The sequence below is a fragment of the Hyla sarda genome, chromosome 4 (genome assembly GCF_029499605.1).
Source record: "Hyla sarda isolate aHylSar1 chromosome 4, aHylSar1.hap1, whole genome shotgun sequence".
Lineage (NCBI taxonomy): Eukaryota > Metazoa > Chordata > Amphibia > Anura > Hylidae > Hyla > Hyla sarda.
The window spans coordinates 356,467,578-356,482,748 of NC_079192.1; the positions used below are offsets into that span (position 1 = coordinate 356,467,578).

General features: G+C 47.3%; 1 protein-coding gene across 1 annotated transcript in view; it reads right to left on the bottom strand.

Moving 5' to 3' along the window:
• DDX46 (DEAD-box helicase 46) overlaps positions 1–15,171 on the bottom strand; it is a gene marked incomplete in the record, with an annotated part of 414,922 nt that overhangs the window by 379,728 nt on the left and 20,023 nt on the right. The window contains 1 exon segment of the mRNA XM_056516636.1: positions 1,367–1,532. Coding sequence (XP_056372611.1) covers positions 1,367–1,532 — 166 coding nt within the window.

Below are 15,171 nucleotides of genomic sequence, written 5' to 3' on the forward strand. Positions count from 1 at the left end.
AAACACCTGTGGGTAGTTAAGGCTCACTGTACGGCCCCCTTGTTACGTTGCTTAAGGGATGTAGTTTCCAAAATGGTATGCCATGTGGGTATTTTTTGCTGTTCTGGAACCACAGGGGCTTCCTAACATGCCCCCCAAAAACCATTTCAGCAAAATTTGCTTTCAAAAAGCCAAATGTGACTCCTCCTCTTCTGAGCATTGTAGTTCGCCCGCAGAGCATTTTACATCCTAACATGGGGTATTTCCATACTCAGAAGAGATGGGGTTACAAATTTTGGGGGCATTTTCTCCCATTACCCTTTGTAAAAATGGTAAATTTGTGGAAAAACTGCACTTCAGTGAAAACATTTTTAATTCCATTTACACATCCGATTTTAACGAAAATTTGTCAAACACCTGTGAGTTGTTAAGGCTAACTGGACCCCTTGTTACATGCCTTGAGGGGTGTAGTTTCCAAAAATGGTATGCAATGTGGGGTTTTCTGCTGTTCTAGCACCATAGGGGCTTTCTAAATGTGACATGCCCCCCAAAAACCATTTCAGCAAAATTCATTTTTGCTCCTTCCATTCTGAGCCCTCTACTGCGCCTGACGAAAACTTGACATACACATAGGAGAAATTGGGTTACACATTTTGGGGGGCTTTTTCTCCTATTACCCCTTGTAAAAATTCAAAAACTGGGTCTACAAGAACATGCGAGTGGAGAAAATGAAGATTTTGAATTTTCTCCTTCACTTTGCTGTTATTCCTGTGAAACACCTAAAGGGTTAACACACTTACTGAATGTCATTTTGGATACTTTGAGGGGAGCAGTTTTTATAATTGGGTCATTTGTGGGGTATTTCTTATATGAAAGCCCTTCAAATCCACTTCAAAACTGAACTGGTCCCTGATAAATTCAGATTTTGAAAATTTTTGGGAAAAATTAGAAAATTGCTGCTGAACTTTGAAGCCCTCTGATGTCCTCCAAAAGTAAAAATTATGCAAACAAAAAGTAGACATATTGTTTATGTGAATCAATGTATCATTTGGAATATCCATTTTCCTTATAAGCAGAGCGCTTCAAAGTATATAAAAAAAAAAACAATTTCTATTTTTTCATCAAATTTTAGAATTTCACCAAGAAATGAGGCAAGTATCGACAACATTTTACCACTACCATAAAGTAGAATATGTCACGAAAAACCAATCTCTGAATCAGAAAGAAAGGTAAAAGCATCCCAGAGTTATTAAGTGCTTGAAGTGACAGTGGTCACATGTTAAAAAAAAATTGGTCGAATCCTTAAGGTATATTTGGGCTGGGTCCTTAAGAGGTTAAGGTGAAAACGGGCTGAGTCCTTAAGGGGTTAAAAGCAAAAAGAACCCACCGTCATCATCTTCTAAACTCCATTTCTTTCCTTGTCGCATTTCTTCTGCTTCTTTTCTCAATTCTCCAATACTTTCCACAACTCTTTTACGCTGCTCTTCACGCCATTTTTCTACCCTCTCTTTACGTTTCCTCATTTCCTCTTCAAGCTTATTCTGGTCAAAGTTCTAAACACATTAAAGAATTATCTAATTATATTATGCATTAAGCCTTTTAATCAATACTTTAAAAAAAGGGTTGTTAAAACTATTAAAATAGTTTACTCCAGCGCAATAAAACTAATCCCCGAACCAAACGATAAGGGGATAAGTGTTAGATCGTGAGGGGTCCAACTGCTGGGACCCCCGCGATCTCCTGCACAGCTCCCCGGCAGTGCCCAGGAAGGGAGCGTGATCACTGCCTGCACAAAGCAGCAAACATGCCCCCCTTCATGTATCCCATAGAGATACGAGGAGGGTGAGTGTTGACCGTGGCTTCCTGCTAGGGGCGGCACGCCCCCTTCCTGGGGACTGCCAGGGTGCCATGCAGGAAATCTTGGGAGTCCCTGTGGTCTGGCCCTCTGAGTTAAAATTTATCCTGCATTGCATTTGAGTACCCGTTTAATCGTACATTTCTAAATCAATCCTAAATTAAAATTCTCTGTGGTCTCCATTGTGCTCGTCTCCAGAAGAGCTAGGCTCACACTGTGCTTGCCCCTAACAGAGCAAGGCCCCTTCTGTGCTTGCACCAAGCATAAGCAACTGCCCCCAGCTTTGGTGCTGTAGTAGCAGCCATATACGCTTCTGTGTGCCAATGCTTGTCCAGGGCATTAATGCCATAGCATTAGACCCCCCCCTGACCGAAGCAACAGTGGTGCACAAAAGCTGGAGACCACCGAATGCGGCATAGTTAATTTCCAGGGCAGCCAGTGTGACTGTCCCACTCTGACTCCTCAGGATGTCTGATGGTCCTCCAGCCAGACTGTCTCACTGCTCTCCCAGTCAGCAACCTGACAATGCAGTGAACTTCAACACGGGATCCACTAAACGTTACACATTAATAAAGGGAGTTCCATTAAATGGAGTTTGCATTATTAAACATTTTAAAAGCCCTATTTAAAAGAAAAATCCGGTCGGCTCCATTGAGGAACACCGGAACCGTGCGGTATATCTTGCTGACACTAGGCATTAATAAATAAAAATAAAAAAATCCTGCAGGATATACACCGCTTACTGGCTCTGAGCTAATCAGTTTTAGCTTAATGTCAGTAGGAGGCAGACAAGTCTGGAGCTCTCCAAACCTGTTCTATCTAATGCTTAGAAGAGCTGTACTATGGTTCCTACATGAAGGAAAGCCGCATCACTGTTCCAGAAGAATTTTGGCTAAAAGAAATGCGTTAGTTGGTAACTAGGCGGCAGTCGCAATTATGTGATGGAACTTTTAGTTTTCTAAAAAATTATTATTTTTTTTTCTTCTTCTTACACATTTTAATAGGATTACCATTTAAAAGGGAAGTTTTAATAAAGTCCCTAATTGCATCAGACTGTCATATGTCTCCTACCCTATTGACAATCTGCCTATGGTAGTCCATAAACTCCCCGGGGGGGGGGGGGGGGGGCATTCCCTTTCTCCTGGTGGTCCCTCTGTCCCTCCTGTTCTGGTGACTTCAAGTGTCTCCTCATTCTCCACCTCACTGCCCACTGCTGTTACTCTTCAGCTGCTCTCCGGACATGGGGACCTGGGTGAGCTTGTTACTTTTTCTTTTGGCTCACTTATCTGTTGTCTTTTTTTCCATGTCCGATCCCAGAACCAAATCCCCCCCCACCCCCAACGAGGGAGTCTCGTGGCTCCGGATTGGCCCCCAAAGCATGTGGTACATGCTCTGGGCTCGTAAGCCGTCTGCAAGGATTTATCATCATAACTGGCGGGCCTGTTTTCATGGGAGCAAGGCACGACCCATCTCCCTTTTTTCCTTGCAAAATCTGCTTTACTTTTTGCAATCCTAACTCTCCTGCAGGGAGTGGCGCACGTGCCTCCTTCGTACAGGTCTCCCACTCCCTCCCTGAAACCTAAATCTGGTTCTCGGCACCTTAAAGGGGGCCCCCAATTGAGACCCTCCAGGAGGTCTCCCTTCACTTCCTTTCTTGGGAGGTGGCTTTTCTCATCATTGTTACCTCCATTAGGCAGGGGTCTGAATTGGCGGCTCTCTCCTGTCGTCCTCCCTTCCTAATCCATCAGTACAAGGCCGTGCTTCAGCCGATTCCTTCCTTTTGCCCAAGATGGTATCCTCTTTCCATCTGAACGAGGATATCATTATTCCCTCCTTCTGTCAGGCCCCATCTCACCCTAGCGCTCTCTCCACAAAGGCCTGCCAGACGGAACCAGTTTTTAAAAGAGGGAGGAAAACACCCCCGAAGACAAGACAGAAGACACAGGACCACATACGTCTGGTCACAATTGGGAAAAAAACATGCCTAAAAGACTCAAGAGAAAATCCTGTCAGAAGGCCAGTAGCAACTGACGGACAGAGGCTGAGGAGGGAAAATGACAAGCAAAAGGCAGCTGAGCACAGCAAGCGAGAAGACAAGACTCAGAAGGTGGAAACCAGAGTCGCCAGAAGGGGACGAAGAATGATAAACTCATGTGCGGGTCAGAGTGCACAAGAAAAATTGACCGGAAGAAGGCTAGGGCAAGGAACATCCGTTGACCACCTAATCTGAGAGGCGAGACCAACACGCACAGTCCCCAGGCCCCCTGCATAAAAACGGATGGAAGCGAGAAACCAAAGAGTATGCTGCATAGTCAAGAAGGTGGAAAAAGGCAAGCGACCAGGTGAACTACACCCAGCCAAGGTGCACAAATTGACCAAACTGGACAACTGGCCGGCCCACTACCCAGAGGCCTTATGCCTCTGACCCCTGTCAAAAGAAATGCAAGCAGGTCAGCCATCCGGAAAACCGGAGCAGCCACCCAGAGAAACAGAGGATCCCAGATAAAGTAAGAAATGGAGGGACCCAGGAGTCGCAAACCAGGAGAGGCTGGAAACCTCAAGCTGGAGCAAAACACTCCAGCTGGATGAGCCAGAGTCAGGACCAAGCAAGCTCAGACAGGAATGTACCTCAGCGATAGACACTGACAACAACTCCCCCGAGGAAGGCAGTAAAACTGCAGTAATGGCCATAGCAGCGCATTGTAGGCTACCACAGTTAACATGCGAACCACTGTCACTGGAAGGCCAGTGATAAGGCCAGTGATGATGCGGCAAGCACCATGTCCTCCATGGGCGATTTAAAGAGCCCTACAAACAACAGTCAACCCCGACATATAGCAGGGTACAAGAGCTGCAACCGCAGATGTGGCAAATATCCCAACCTCTATGCATGGTGAAGAGGGTCCATCGTACCCCGGTCAACTGTCACAGCGTAGTATCGGAATAGAAGCTGTGGCAGACATCCCAACCTCTATGGATGGTGTAGAGGGTACATTGTACATCGGCAATTCTTACTCACAGTTAAGTACAGGAATAGCCGCTGTGGCAGATGTCTTAACCTACATGGATGATGTAGAGGGTCCATTGCACATTGGGCAACTCCCACTAACCGTGGAGTACCGGAATAGCTGCTGCAGACAACACATCCTCCATGGGCACTGGAGAGGGCCACGTCACAGTAAACCACGCACAAAAACCGCTGCAGAGGGTGCATAGCCCACACAGAGGCACCCCCTCGGTAACCTAACACCGGAGAAACCACGACAACAGTCACGAATGTGGCGGACTCTAAGGGTGGCCGGAGGTGAAGGGAACAGGCAGACTGCTGCCAGAGTTAATGTTACTCCAGAGAGGGCAAGGGCAGTGTGGCAAACACTGATTACTGTCCCCACTGAACCTCAGGCAAAACAGAGCAAAAATGGCCAATAGGAGCAAGGGAAAGAGTCGAAAAACCCTAACAGGGTTACTCAGGAACTGGAGCTAGAAGCACCTAGTGCTGACTAAGTTCGCTCACGTGCAAACAATGAACCTGGAGACACTGCCCTATCAGTCACAAGCATAAGATGATGGAAACAGGCTTAGGAATCTGCCCTCTTCCTCCAAAATCCATCTAATATAAGGTCCCCGGTTATGGACTGTATCAGATTAGAAACTAAGAACAGATACTACACTTGATCCTACTCAAAAAAGCAAACTTAGGAGAGTACTCCAATTTAAAAAAATAAAAAAAAAGCCACAGGAAAGATAAAGCCACAGAATACTGTAAGGCTGCAGTACCAACTTTAGGCCAGCAGAGGGGGTCCAAGCAATAGAATGGAAACAGAAAAGAGCTGTGTATGAAACAGCCACCAGAGGGCGCAGAGAGCCCGACAAAATGTAAGTAATTTTTTTAATTTTTAATTTTCTTTTTTCTTTTACTTTGCAGAGCAGCTAGCTGGCATGGAACCTCGCGGGATTCGGGTGTTCAGGCCATCAGGGAATTTCTCTCCAGTACAGACAAATCCACTGAATTTATAGATTTTGTGGCAGATGCCATAATGTTAATATTATCTAATGTATTTCAACACAACGTTTGCAGGCATCCTCCATTGTATGCAAATTTATGCTGGGGATCCATTGTGATCCATAGGTGCAGGTCCTCCACTCCAACGTAGGTGCACAACTGCACTTGGGGTTGGGCACCTTGTATCAACCTTGGATCACATCAATTTCTGTGAGTATTTCAACACAATGACCAGTGGTTTAGGCAGATTAGCGGAACTGCAATGGGGACTCCCATCTCATGCAGTTTCGCTAATATTTTTTTTAGCAATATTTGAGAGAAATGATATTTTCCCCATATAACCCATTTATCGAACACATCAAGACAATCTGGAGATTTGTCAATGATGTGTTCGTTATATGGAGTGGCACTGAGCAGCAATTTAATCAGTTTGTGCAATATCTTACCCAGATCAACACTTTCAATATGGCATTCACCTCTCACTTTGGTCATGACACACTTGAATTTTTAGATGTAAAGATTAACATTAATGAAGGCAAGATAATTACAACAGGCCAACGGATTTAGAGGAACATACTAAACAGAAGCCCATTGTGACATACAAAAGAGATAAAACTATAGATGATTTTTTGAGGTAAAAAAAAAAAATGAATAAAGAATGAACAAAAAAAGGACTGGTTATCTACTTCTAAACCAAAAGGGCAATTTCCCTTGTGGAAATTGTCCTTTGTGTTCCCAAAAATCGAGACCTAAAGAAATAACTTTAGGAGGAGAAAAAATAATGACTTCCTGAAATTCAGATCTAAATTCGTTGTATATGCCGTTTTGTGATTGTGGTTTCTTCTATATAGGGAAAACAATTCGCCCCCTATATCACCGCATTAGAGAGCATCTGAAATCAATAGCCAGTGGCACGGGCGAAACGAAAATGATCGCCCATGTCAGAGAAAAGCATCAGCACAACCCTAAAGCATTGACATTTCGGGTTAATGTTTCCAGAAGGGGAGAAGACCGCCATCGGTAATTGCTGGTCAAAGAAGATAGGTGGATATCTAAGTTGAACGCCACCAGGCCGATGGGGCTTAATGATCGGGTAGAAGTAGTACTTTAATTTATGTAGAACATAAAAACCCAATGATCATTACCAATATTAACAAAAGCATGTTCTGTAACGAAGTTTGTTTTTACTTACCTGTACCTGTTGTATTTTGTTTACATTCACCATGGCGACGGGTTCTGAGTGATATAAACGCGTTGCACACGGAAGTACACAAGGGGCCTGACGAAGCGCATTGTGCGCGATACGGTCCATGGCCCAGTCTCCCCCCCACGCCAGCACACTGCTCTCCCATCCTGCTCCTGTACCCCAGAAGATCTTTTATGATTAAAGACTGAAGAGATTCTGCAAGACATTGGTGAGTGCTCAGTCTTTCTTGATGATTAATAAAGTGAGGAGGATGCCGGGGCTAGGAAGAGTGGGGGAAAAACAAAGACCGGGCCAGGGCTATATGAAGAAGAAGTCAGTCCCTCGTTCACCTGGCCCCACGATCATGCGGCTGATTTAAGGCCAGCGACAGGGGACTGGTAGTTTGACGTGGCAGGCTCCTCTGCTCCCGAGAGCCTAACACTGGGGCAGTAGTAGCAGGTCTCCGTTGAGAAGGTAGGAGAATGTGGCCAGGACTCTGTGCCTGGCCGCAAAATCTGAGCCAAGAGGGCTGGTTGTGACTCCCCTTTCCCCCTTGAGAAGTGGTCGGACGCTTAGGCCCGGACACCCGCTGCCCCATAAAACTGACCCTGGGGCAGCAAGGGGAATAAAACTTGGCCAGGTCACTGGGCCTGGCCACAAAACATGTGCAGCAACGAGGGACCCATTAATCCTGTAACCGGCAGAGGGGACGTGAAGGTTCAGCCCAGTGTTGTCCCCTCCAGCATGGCGCCGGAGGCCATGAGGGGGTTCAGCCCAGCACAGCCACGTGTAATGGCAGCTGATGAGCTGGGCACTAAACAAGGGGGGCCCCTGATGAACATAAGGAAGGGAGAGGAGAGGGGGGGGTTATAGTACATAATCACCCGCGGCTCCTCTTCCCATACTCACCATGAAGTCTTGTCAGCTAAAGGCCGCGCTGCATCGCGCCAAGCTGCCACAGCGAGGCAGGCAGGGCAAGTGGGGGACCCAGACCCAGGGTACTACTGCTGGGCGCTGATCATTGGCGAGAAGGGGTTGACGGCCCATACTCTATGCACCTTTGTCGCATGTGGCACCATGCTCCTGTAGCCCAACCTAGAAAAATAAAGGAAAGAAAATGCTAACTAGACATCCCTAGCTAGAAAATATAAAAAAGGTAAGACCAGGTCTGGAGAGAGCTCCATACCTGTGTCTGACTCCTACTGACACTAAGCTAAAACAAATTAGCCAAGTGCCTGTGGGCGGATCTATCCTGCTGGGAGGAGCAGACCTCGCGTCAGTATCCTAGTGGACAGAAGCATAATACCCATGGTCTCCTGTGTTCCCCAATGAGGCGACCGAGAAAGTAGATTTTTTTTATACTTACTGTAATATCTCTTTCTCGGAGGATCCATTGGGTGACACAGCGCCCACCCATTGGATGTTAGTTTGTTGGCCTGAGGGTCGGTTGCCTGTGAGTGGGTGGGTTCGGTTGTTTTTGTCTGGGCTTCACTCGGACATCATGTTATTGTTCTGTCGGTTCCCTCCTACTGCTTTGGGACTAAACTTATTAGCTCAGAGCCAGTAGGCTGGGTATTTACTGCAAGGAGGAGAAGACTTTTTTGTTGTTAATGCCTAGTGTCAGCAAGATATACCCCACGGTTCCTGTGTTTACAGCAAGTATAAGAAAAAAAAATATCTACTTTTGGTACACCTGCAAATATGAGAGCCCATGCATGCAGCACTAATACAAATGTGAACCTAGTCTTAGAAGCAAAATGCTGCTATTCTAAGTGCATTGGAGACTGACAAGAGTTTGCAACTGCAACATCTTTTTGCTGATCTTTTTCAGAATAGGTAAGGAATCAAGTGTTTGCTAATGAGCATAGCCCATTAAGATGTTACATTTGTTTGGGGAGGAGCTTGTGAGAGTGTATATAGAAGCACAGACTCATTAGTTGGCCTAATTCATTAGCTGCATATTCATAGTGCTGCTATTCTAAGTGCATTGGAGAGATACTCCAGGAGATAGTCAGGAGGTAGGCTGGAAATGAATCTAACCTAAAAGTAAGATTTGTTGGTTTTAAATGTTCTCTTTAAAATGGCAGACTTCAGTGCATTAATTGTAGTGCATTTATTTCACGTTCTACTCTTTGGAGGTTTGTTAAACAAACTTAGGCTGGGATTGTTGCAATGCCACTGCAACAAATGCCCCCTAGAAATAGCAGATTGGTTACTGTAGGTTCTGAAAGACTTATAGTTGTAGATAGTAGGAACGTCCCCCACAGTCTGTGGTTCTCCATAATTAATTTGCAGCACTTTCAGAATGTAAGGGCAACATGGATATTGGCTCAAGCACAGAGGGTGAAGAGCCTTTGACTCCTATGTCTAATAAAAGTTAAAGGTCTGAAAGGAAGCAGCTGTTGCTGGGTGATTCAATTAGTGTGGAGCTTAAGGAAAATTGTTTTGTGAGATGTCTCCCTGGTGCTACTGTTAGAAGAGATAGGAAACATTGTTAATATTGTTAAACAAACAAAGCAGGAAGGTGAAGTGGATGCTCTTGACCATCTAGGGACAAGTGATCTAGTTGCAATGAAGTTTCAGAGGTAAAGGAATCTTATCACACTTTATGATGTACAGTATTTTGCATCCAGTTTCATTTTTTGAAGATCTGCCTGTGCTTAGTGTTCAGAATGTTCAGCATTATCAACTTATGGCTTAGTTAATGGTTTTAAGTGTAAGGATTTGGCTTTGTGTCTCATGATAGAACTACTTGAAATAGAAGGGAACTGTATAAAAAAAGATGGTTTGCATTTTTCTCTCAAGGGATTGAATGTACTCAGTAGAGATGAGGGAACTTACAGTAAATTCGATTCGTCACGAACTTCTCGGCAATTGATGACTTATCCTGCGTAAATTAGTTCAGCCTTCAGGTGCTCCGGTGGGCTGGAAAAGGTGGATACATTCCTAGGAAAGAGTCTCCTAGGACTGTATCCACCTTTTCCAGCCCACCGGAGCACCTGAAAGCTGAACTAATTTACGCAGGATAAGTGATCAACTGCTGAGCCGAGAAGTTCGTGACAAATCGAATTTACTGTAAGTTCGCTCATCTCTAGTACTCAGTGAACAATTCCCAGAATTTGGTAAGGAGTATTAAAACTAGGAAGAGGGGGGAGGCAAGAGTGAGAACCCAGGAGTCCAATTGCCCTCAAAAACAATGCAAGAACATTTCAGTAGCACATAAGTTAAGAAATGACAAGCTTAGCGCCTGCAGTTTAGGGAATAGGATCAATGAACTAGGGTCAATAATGGCATCTGAGAATGTACATTGCTCAAAAAAAATAAAAAGGGAACACTAACACATCTAGATCTGAATGAACAAGCTAATCGTATGAAATACTTATGTCTTTACAAAACTGTGTGATTTTGTGGTCAGCACATTCAACGATCAATGGAAAAGGAGATTTTTTTTTAGACTTACTGTAAAATCTCTTTCTCGAAGGATTCATTGGGGGACACACACTGGGTATATGCTGCTGTCTCTAGGAGGCTTGACACTATGGTAACCAAAAAGTCGGCTCCTCCAAGCAGGATATACCCGCCTCCAGGCCACTGAGCAGTTCAGTTTAGTCTCAGAGCAATAGGAGGAGACAGACAGGTCAAAGGAAAAAACCATGAACTGTCCGAGAACCAGAAGAAAAATAACTGAACACTCCCTTGGACAGATCCTTCGAGAAAGATTTTACGTTAAGTCTAAAAAAATCTCCTTTTCTCTATTGGCTCCATTGGGGGACACAGACTCTGGGACGTACCAGAGCCGTCCCTTGGGTGGGCAGAGAAAAAATAAATAAATAAAAAGGTCAGGCAGTCGGCTGTACCACCGCCACCTGCAACACTTTACGGCTCAGACTAGCATCAGCCAATACGAAAGTATGAACCTGGTAGAATCTTGAAAAAGTGTGCAAAGACGGCCAGGTGGCCACTTTACAGATCTGCAAGGCCGAGGCCTTGTTTCGGAGAGCCCAGGATGCTCCCACAGTGCGGGTGGAATGAGCAAAAACCCTGAAGGGTGGGATCTTCCCTTGCAGCTGTAAGCTTCCGAAATAGCACATCGGATCCACCTAGAAATGGTGGCCTTGGAAGCAGGCTGTTCCTTCCGACAACCTTCCATAAGGACGGAAAAAAAAAAAAGAATCGCACTGACGAAAGGAAGAGGTGACAGAAAGATAAGTCCGAACAGCCTGTACCACATCCAATTTGTGGAGCAGGCGCTCCCTAGGATGAGAAGGAGCGGGACAAAAGGACGGAAGGAAGATGTCCTCGTTGAGATGAAAGGCCAAAACGACCTTAGGTAAGGACGGACGGATCTGGCCTGAAAACAACATTGTCCTGATGAATTATCAGGAAAGGAGGACGGCAGGAAAGAGCTGCCAGTTCAGATACTCTCAATGGAAGTAATAGCTATAAGAAAAGCCACTTTCCAGGATAGTAAGCGAAGGGGAACCTCCCTAAGATGCTCAAATGGTGCGTCCTGAAGATCTAGAACTAACTTCAAGTCCCAAGGGGGAGAAGGGGACCGGTAAGGAGGGACAGCATTTGCCACACCCTGAAGGAAGGTCCAGACATGCGAATTGGAAGCCAGATGACACTGAAAGAAAATGGAAAAGGCCAAAGCATGACCCTTAAAAAGGAGCTGAGAGCCAGCCCTTGTTCCAACCCCAACTGCAAAAAGGAGGGGAGACGGAGAATGGAAAAGGTAACTGGAGAAAAAGGTCTGAGCTTCGCACCAACGAAAGTAAGACCGCCAGGTACAGTTACAAATTTTTGAAGAGGAGGGCTTGAGAGCCCCGAGCATGGTACGAATTGCCTGGGAAGAGAAGCCGCGGGCCCTTAGAACCGCTGTCTCATCCGCCACGCCGTCAAGTGCAGAGAGTGCAAATTGGGGTGGCAAAGGGGATCCTGTGACAGTAGGTCTTGACCAAGTGGAAGACGGAACGGAACATCGTCCACAAGTCAAACCACGTCGGTGTACCATGCCCTTCGAGGCAAGTCTGGAGCCACCAGAATGGTGGGGACTCCTTCCGCCTTGAGCTTCATCAGAACCCTGGGAAGGAGGGGGAGAGGAGGGAACAGGTAGGGCAGTACAAAGCCCGACCACGGAATTACTAGGGGATCTACGGCTAGAGCCAGGGGCTCCCTGGACTGACACAAACGTCGGAATTTTGCGGTTGTGTCGAGATGCAAAGAGATCCACGTCTGGGGACCCCCAGAGGTCGCAGATCTGCACGAACACCTCCGGAAGAAGAGACCACTCTCCGAGGTCAGCTGAGGACCGACTGAGGAAATCCGCTTCCCAGTTGAGCACTCCCAGAATGTGAATCGCCGAAATGGCTGGAACTACTGGTTCCGCCCAGAGGAGGATCTTTGTCACCTCGGACATGGCCGCTGAGCTGCGAGTGCCGCCCTGCCGATTGTTGTACGCCACAGCCGTGGCGTTGTCCGACTGGACACGGACAGGGTGGCCCTGAAGCAGGGACTTCCAATGCTTCAGACAAAGATATATCGCCCTCAGTTCCAGGATGTTTATGGAAAGAAGGGCTTTGTGGGGAGGCCAGAGTCCTTGAACCATCTGATCCCTGAAAACACCCCCCAGCCCGACAGGCTGGCATCCGTTGTGACCACCTGCCAGAGGAGGAACGAACGCCCCTGAAGAAGAAGGGGAGAACGAGAGGGAGAACGAGGAGGGAGAACGAGGAGGGAGAACGAGGAGGGAGGCAAATCCGAGCCGAGGCAGAGTCGAACTGAAGCCCCAAGACGACCAGAGACTGGGTGGGGGAGAGAACGGACTTGTCTCTGTTGACCATCCACCCGAAGCGACATAAGGTCTGAAGAGTGAGGCTCACATTCTCCAGAGCCTGGGCTCTGGTGGAGACCTTGATGAGGAGGTCGTCCAAGTAGGGTATCACTGAGACCCCTCTTGACCGTAACAGAGCTACCACAGATGCCAGAATCTTGGTAAAGACTCGTAGCGCTGTGGCCAGACCGAAGGGGAGAGCCACAAATTGATAATGACCTTCCTGAACCGCAAAGTGGAGGTACCGCTGTTTGGAAAAAATTGGAACGTGGAGGTAGGCATCCTTGATGTCCACCGAGGAAAGAAACTCTCCTCTATCCATAGATTCCACCACCGAACGGAGAGATTCCATTCGGAAATGGCTGATAAGATGTTGGTTGGGACGTTTGAGATCCAGGACTGGGCGCACATAACAGTTTTTCATGGGAACCACAAAAAGATTGGAATAAAAACCCCAAAAGCGTTCCCTTGAAGCATCTAGGACAATGACACCCTGGACGAGAAGGGACTGAAGAGCCTCCCGAAATTCCCTCACAAGCTTGGGAGATCGGGGAGCACGGGACTGGGGAAAAAAAAAAAAAAAAGGGAGGGAGGCAAATTCTATCCGGTATCCGTTGGACACCACGTCCCTGACCCAGGAGTCCTTAATGTGCGTGGTCCAAACGTTTTAAAGAGCAAGAGGCGACCGCCCACCCGAGAAAAAGCTGCAGGTGGGGGCATCCCTTCATGCAGAAGTGGGTGTGCGGTTCCCCGATTTGGCCGCAAAACAGTCGGAACGGTTGGTGTCCGACTTCCAAGAGGGAAGAGCCTTGAAAAAAGGGAACCTTCTTGTCCCGTGGAGGCGCCTGGCTGGACCCTTTAGAGGGGCTAGACGTCCGAAAGGACGAAGATTTTCTGCGGAAACAAGTGCTAGACTTGTTTTGAGGCAATAAAGAGCTCTTGCCACCTGTCGCCTCAGAGAATCTCATCCAGGCTCTTGCTGAAAAGTCGGGAACCGGTAAAAGGAATCTCTGTGTGACTTCTTAGATGCAGCATCCGCGTTCCAAGCCAAATGGAACGATGGAGGGCCACTAGATTACCGGTGGCAAAGGCAGCGCAGCGAGCTGAGCGCAAGGAAGCAGAACACAGGAAGTCTCCAGCTTTGGAACATAGGAGGGCCAGAGCAGACAGTTCTTCCGGGGGAGAACCCGAAAGAATGCCCTGACGGAGTTGGGAATGCCAAACTGAGAGGGCCTTAGACACCTAGGTGGAGGCAAAGGCAGGGAAGAACCCGCTGCTTCAAAAGGCATACTTCGCTAACAACTCAACCTTTTTGTCTGCTGGATCCTTGAAGGCAGCTGCATCCGCCAGCGGTAAAGTAGTAGCTTTAGAGAGGCGGGAAACCGGAGGATCCACCGACGGAGAGGAAGTCACTTTGTAGACAAGGTCCTTGGTGAAAGGATATCACGCTTGGACTTTCTTCAGTCCCTGAAACTTCTTCTCAGGGTGCTTCCAGGCAGATTCTAGAAAGGCCTCAAATTCAGCGTGAGAGCTGAACACTTTGGGTGCCGGTCGGGCACGATGAAAGGATACTTTCTGGAGCTGCGTCCGAAGCTCCTGGGTCCTTAAGGTTAAAGGTGTCTCTTATGGCCATAACCAATGAGCTCACCGTGTCCATCGAATCGAATGCCGAATCGGAAACCTCGACCACTAGCTCTCCAGGAGAGTGCGAACAAGTGGAGGCGGCCTGGAAGCGGGAGATTCCGACCTGGTACGTGGCTCAGGAGAGCCAGAGCGGTGACCACGGGAACGTCCTCTGGAAGAATGACGCGTGTGGCCTGAAGAAGAGGTCGGGCGAGACCTGCGAGAGGAATGCCGTGTCTACCAGAAGACTCCTGGGATGTGTCAGGGGAGACACCCCTATTACGCTTATGCAAAGCGTAGGGAGAAGGGGGAACAGGACCTTCTAGAGGGCCGGTGAAGGTCAGACCTCTCCAAGGCAGTCACCACAGAACGGGAGACCTGTGCCAAGTCGGATATAGACTGGAAGAGGGAGGAAACCCAGGCTGGAGGGGCGGCCGAACCCACCGGGTCTGAAGGGGCACATGGGTTAGAAATAGCAGGGGGGTCTGGGTGAGCAGTGGAGCAGGCAGAACAAGTGGGTTCAGCAGAACCTGGCATTTTTTCAGAGCAGTTTTTACAAGCGTAATGGGTAACTAATATTCCCGATATCTGCTTAGAGGGAGGAACAGTTCTGGGCACGGACATGACAAAAAAAAAAATGAACAGTCTCACCCAAGTCTATGTCCCAAGGCAGCTGCTGTGAGGAGAAAAGA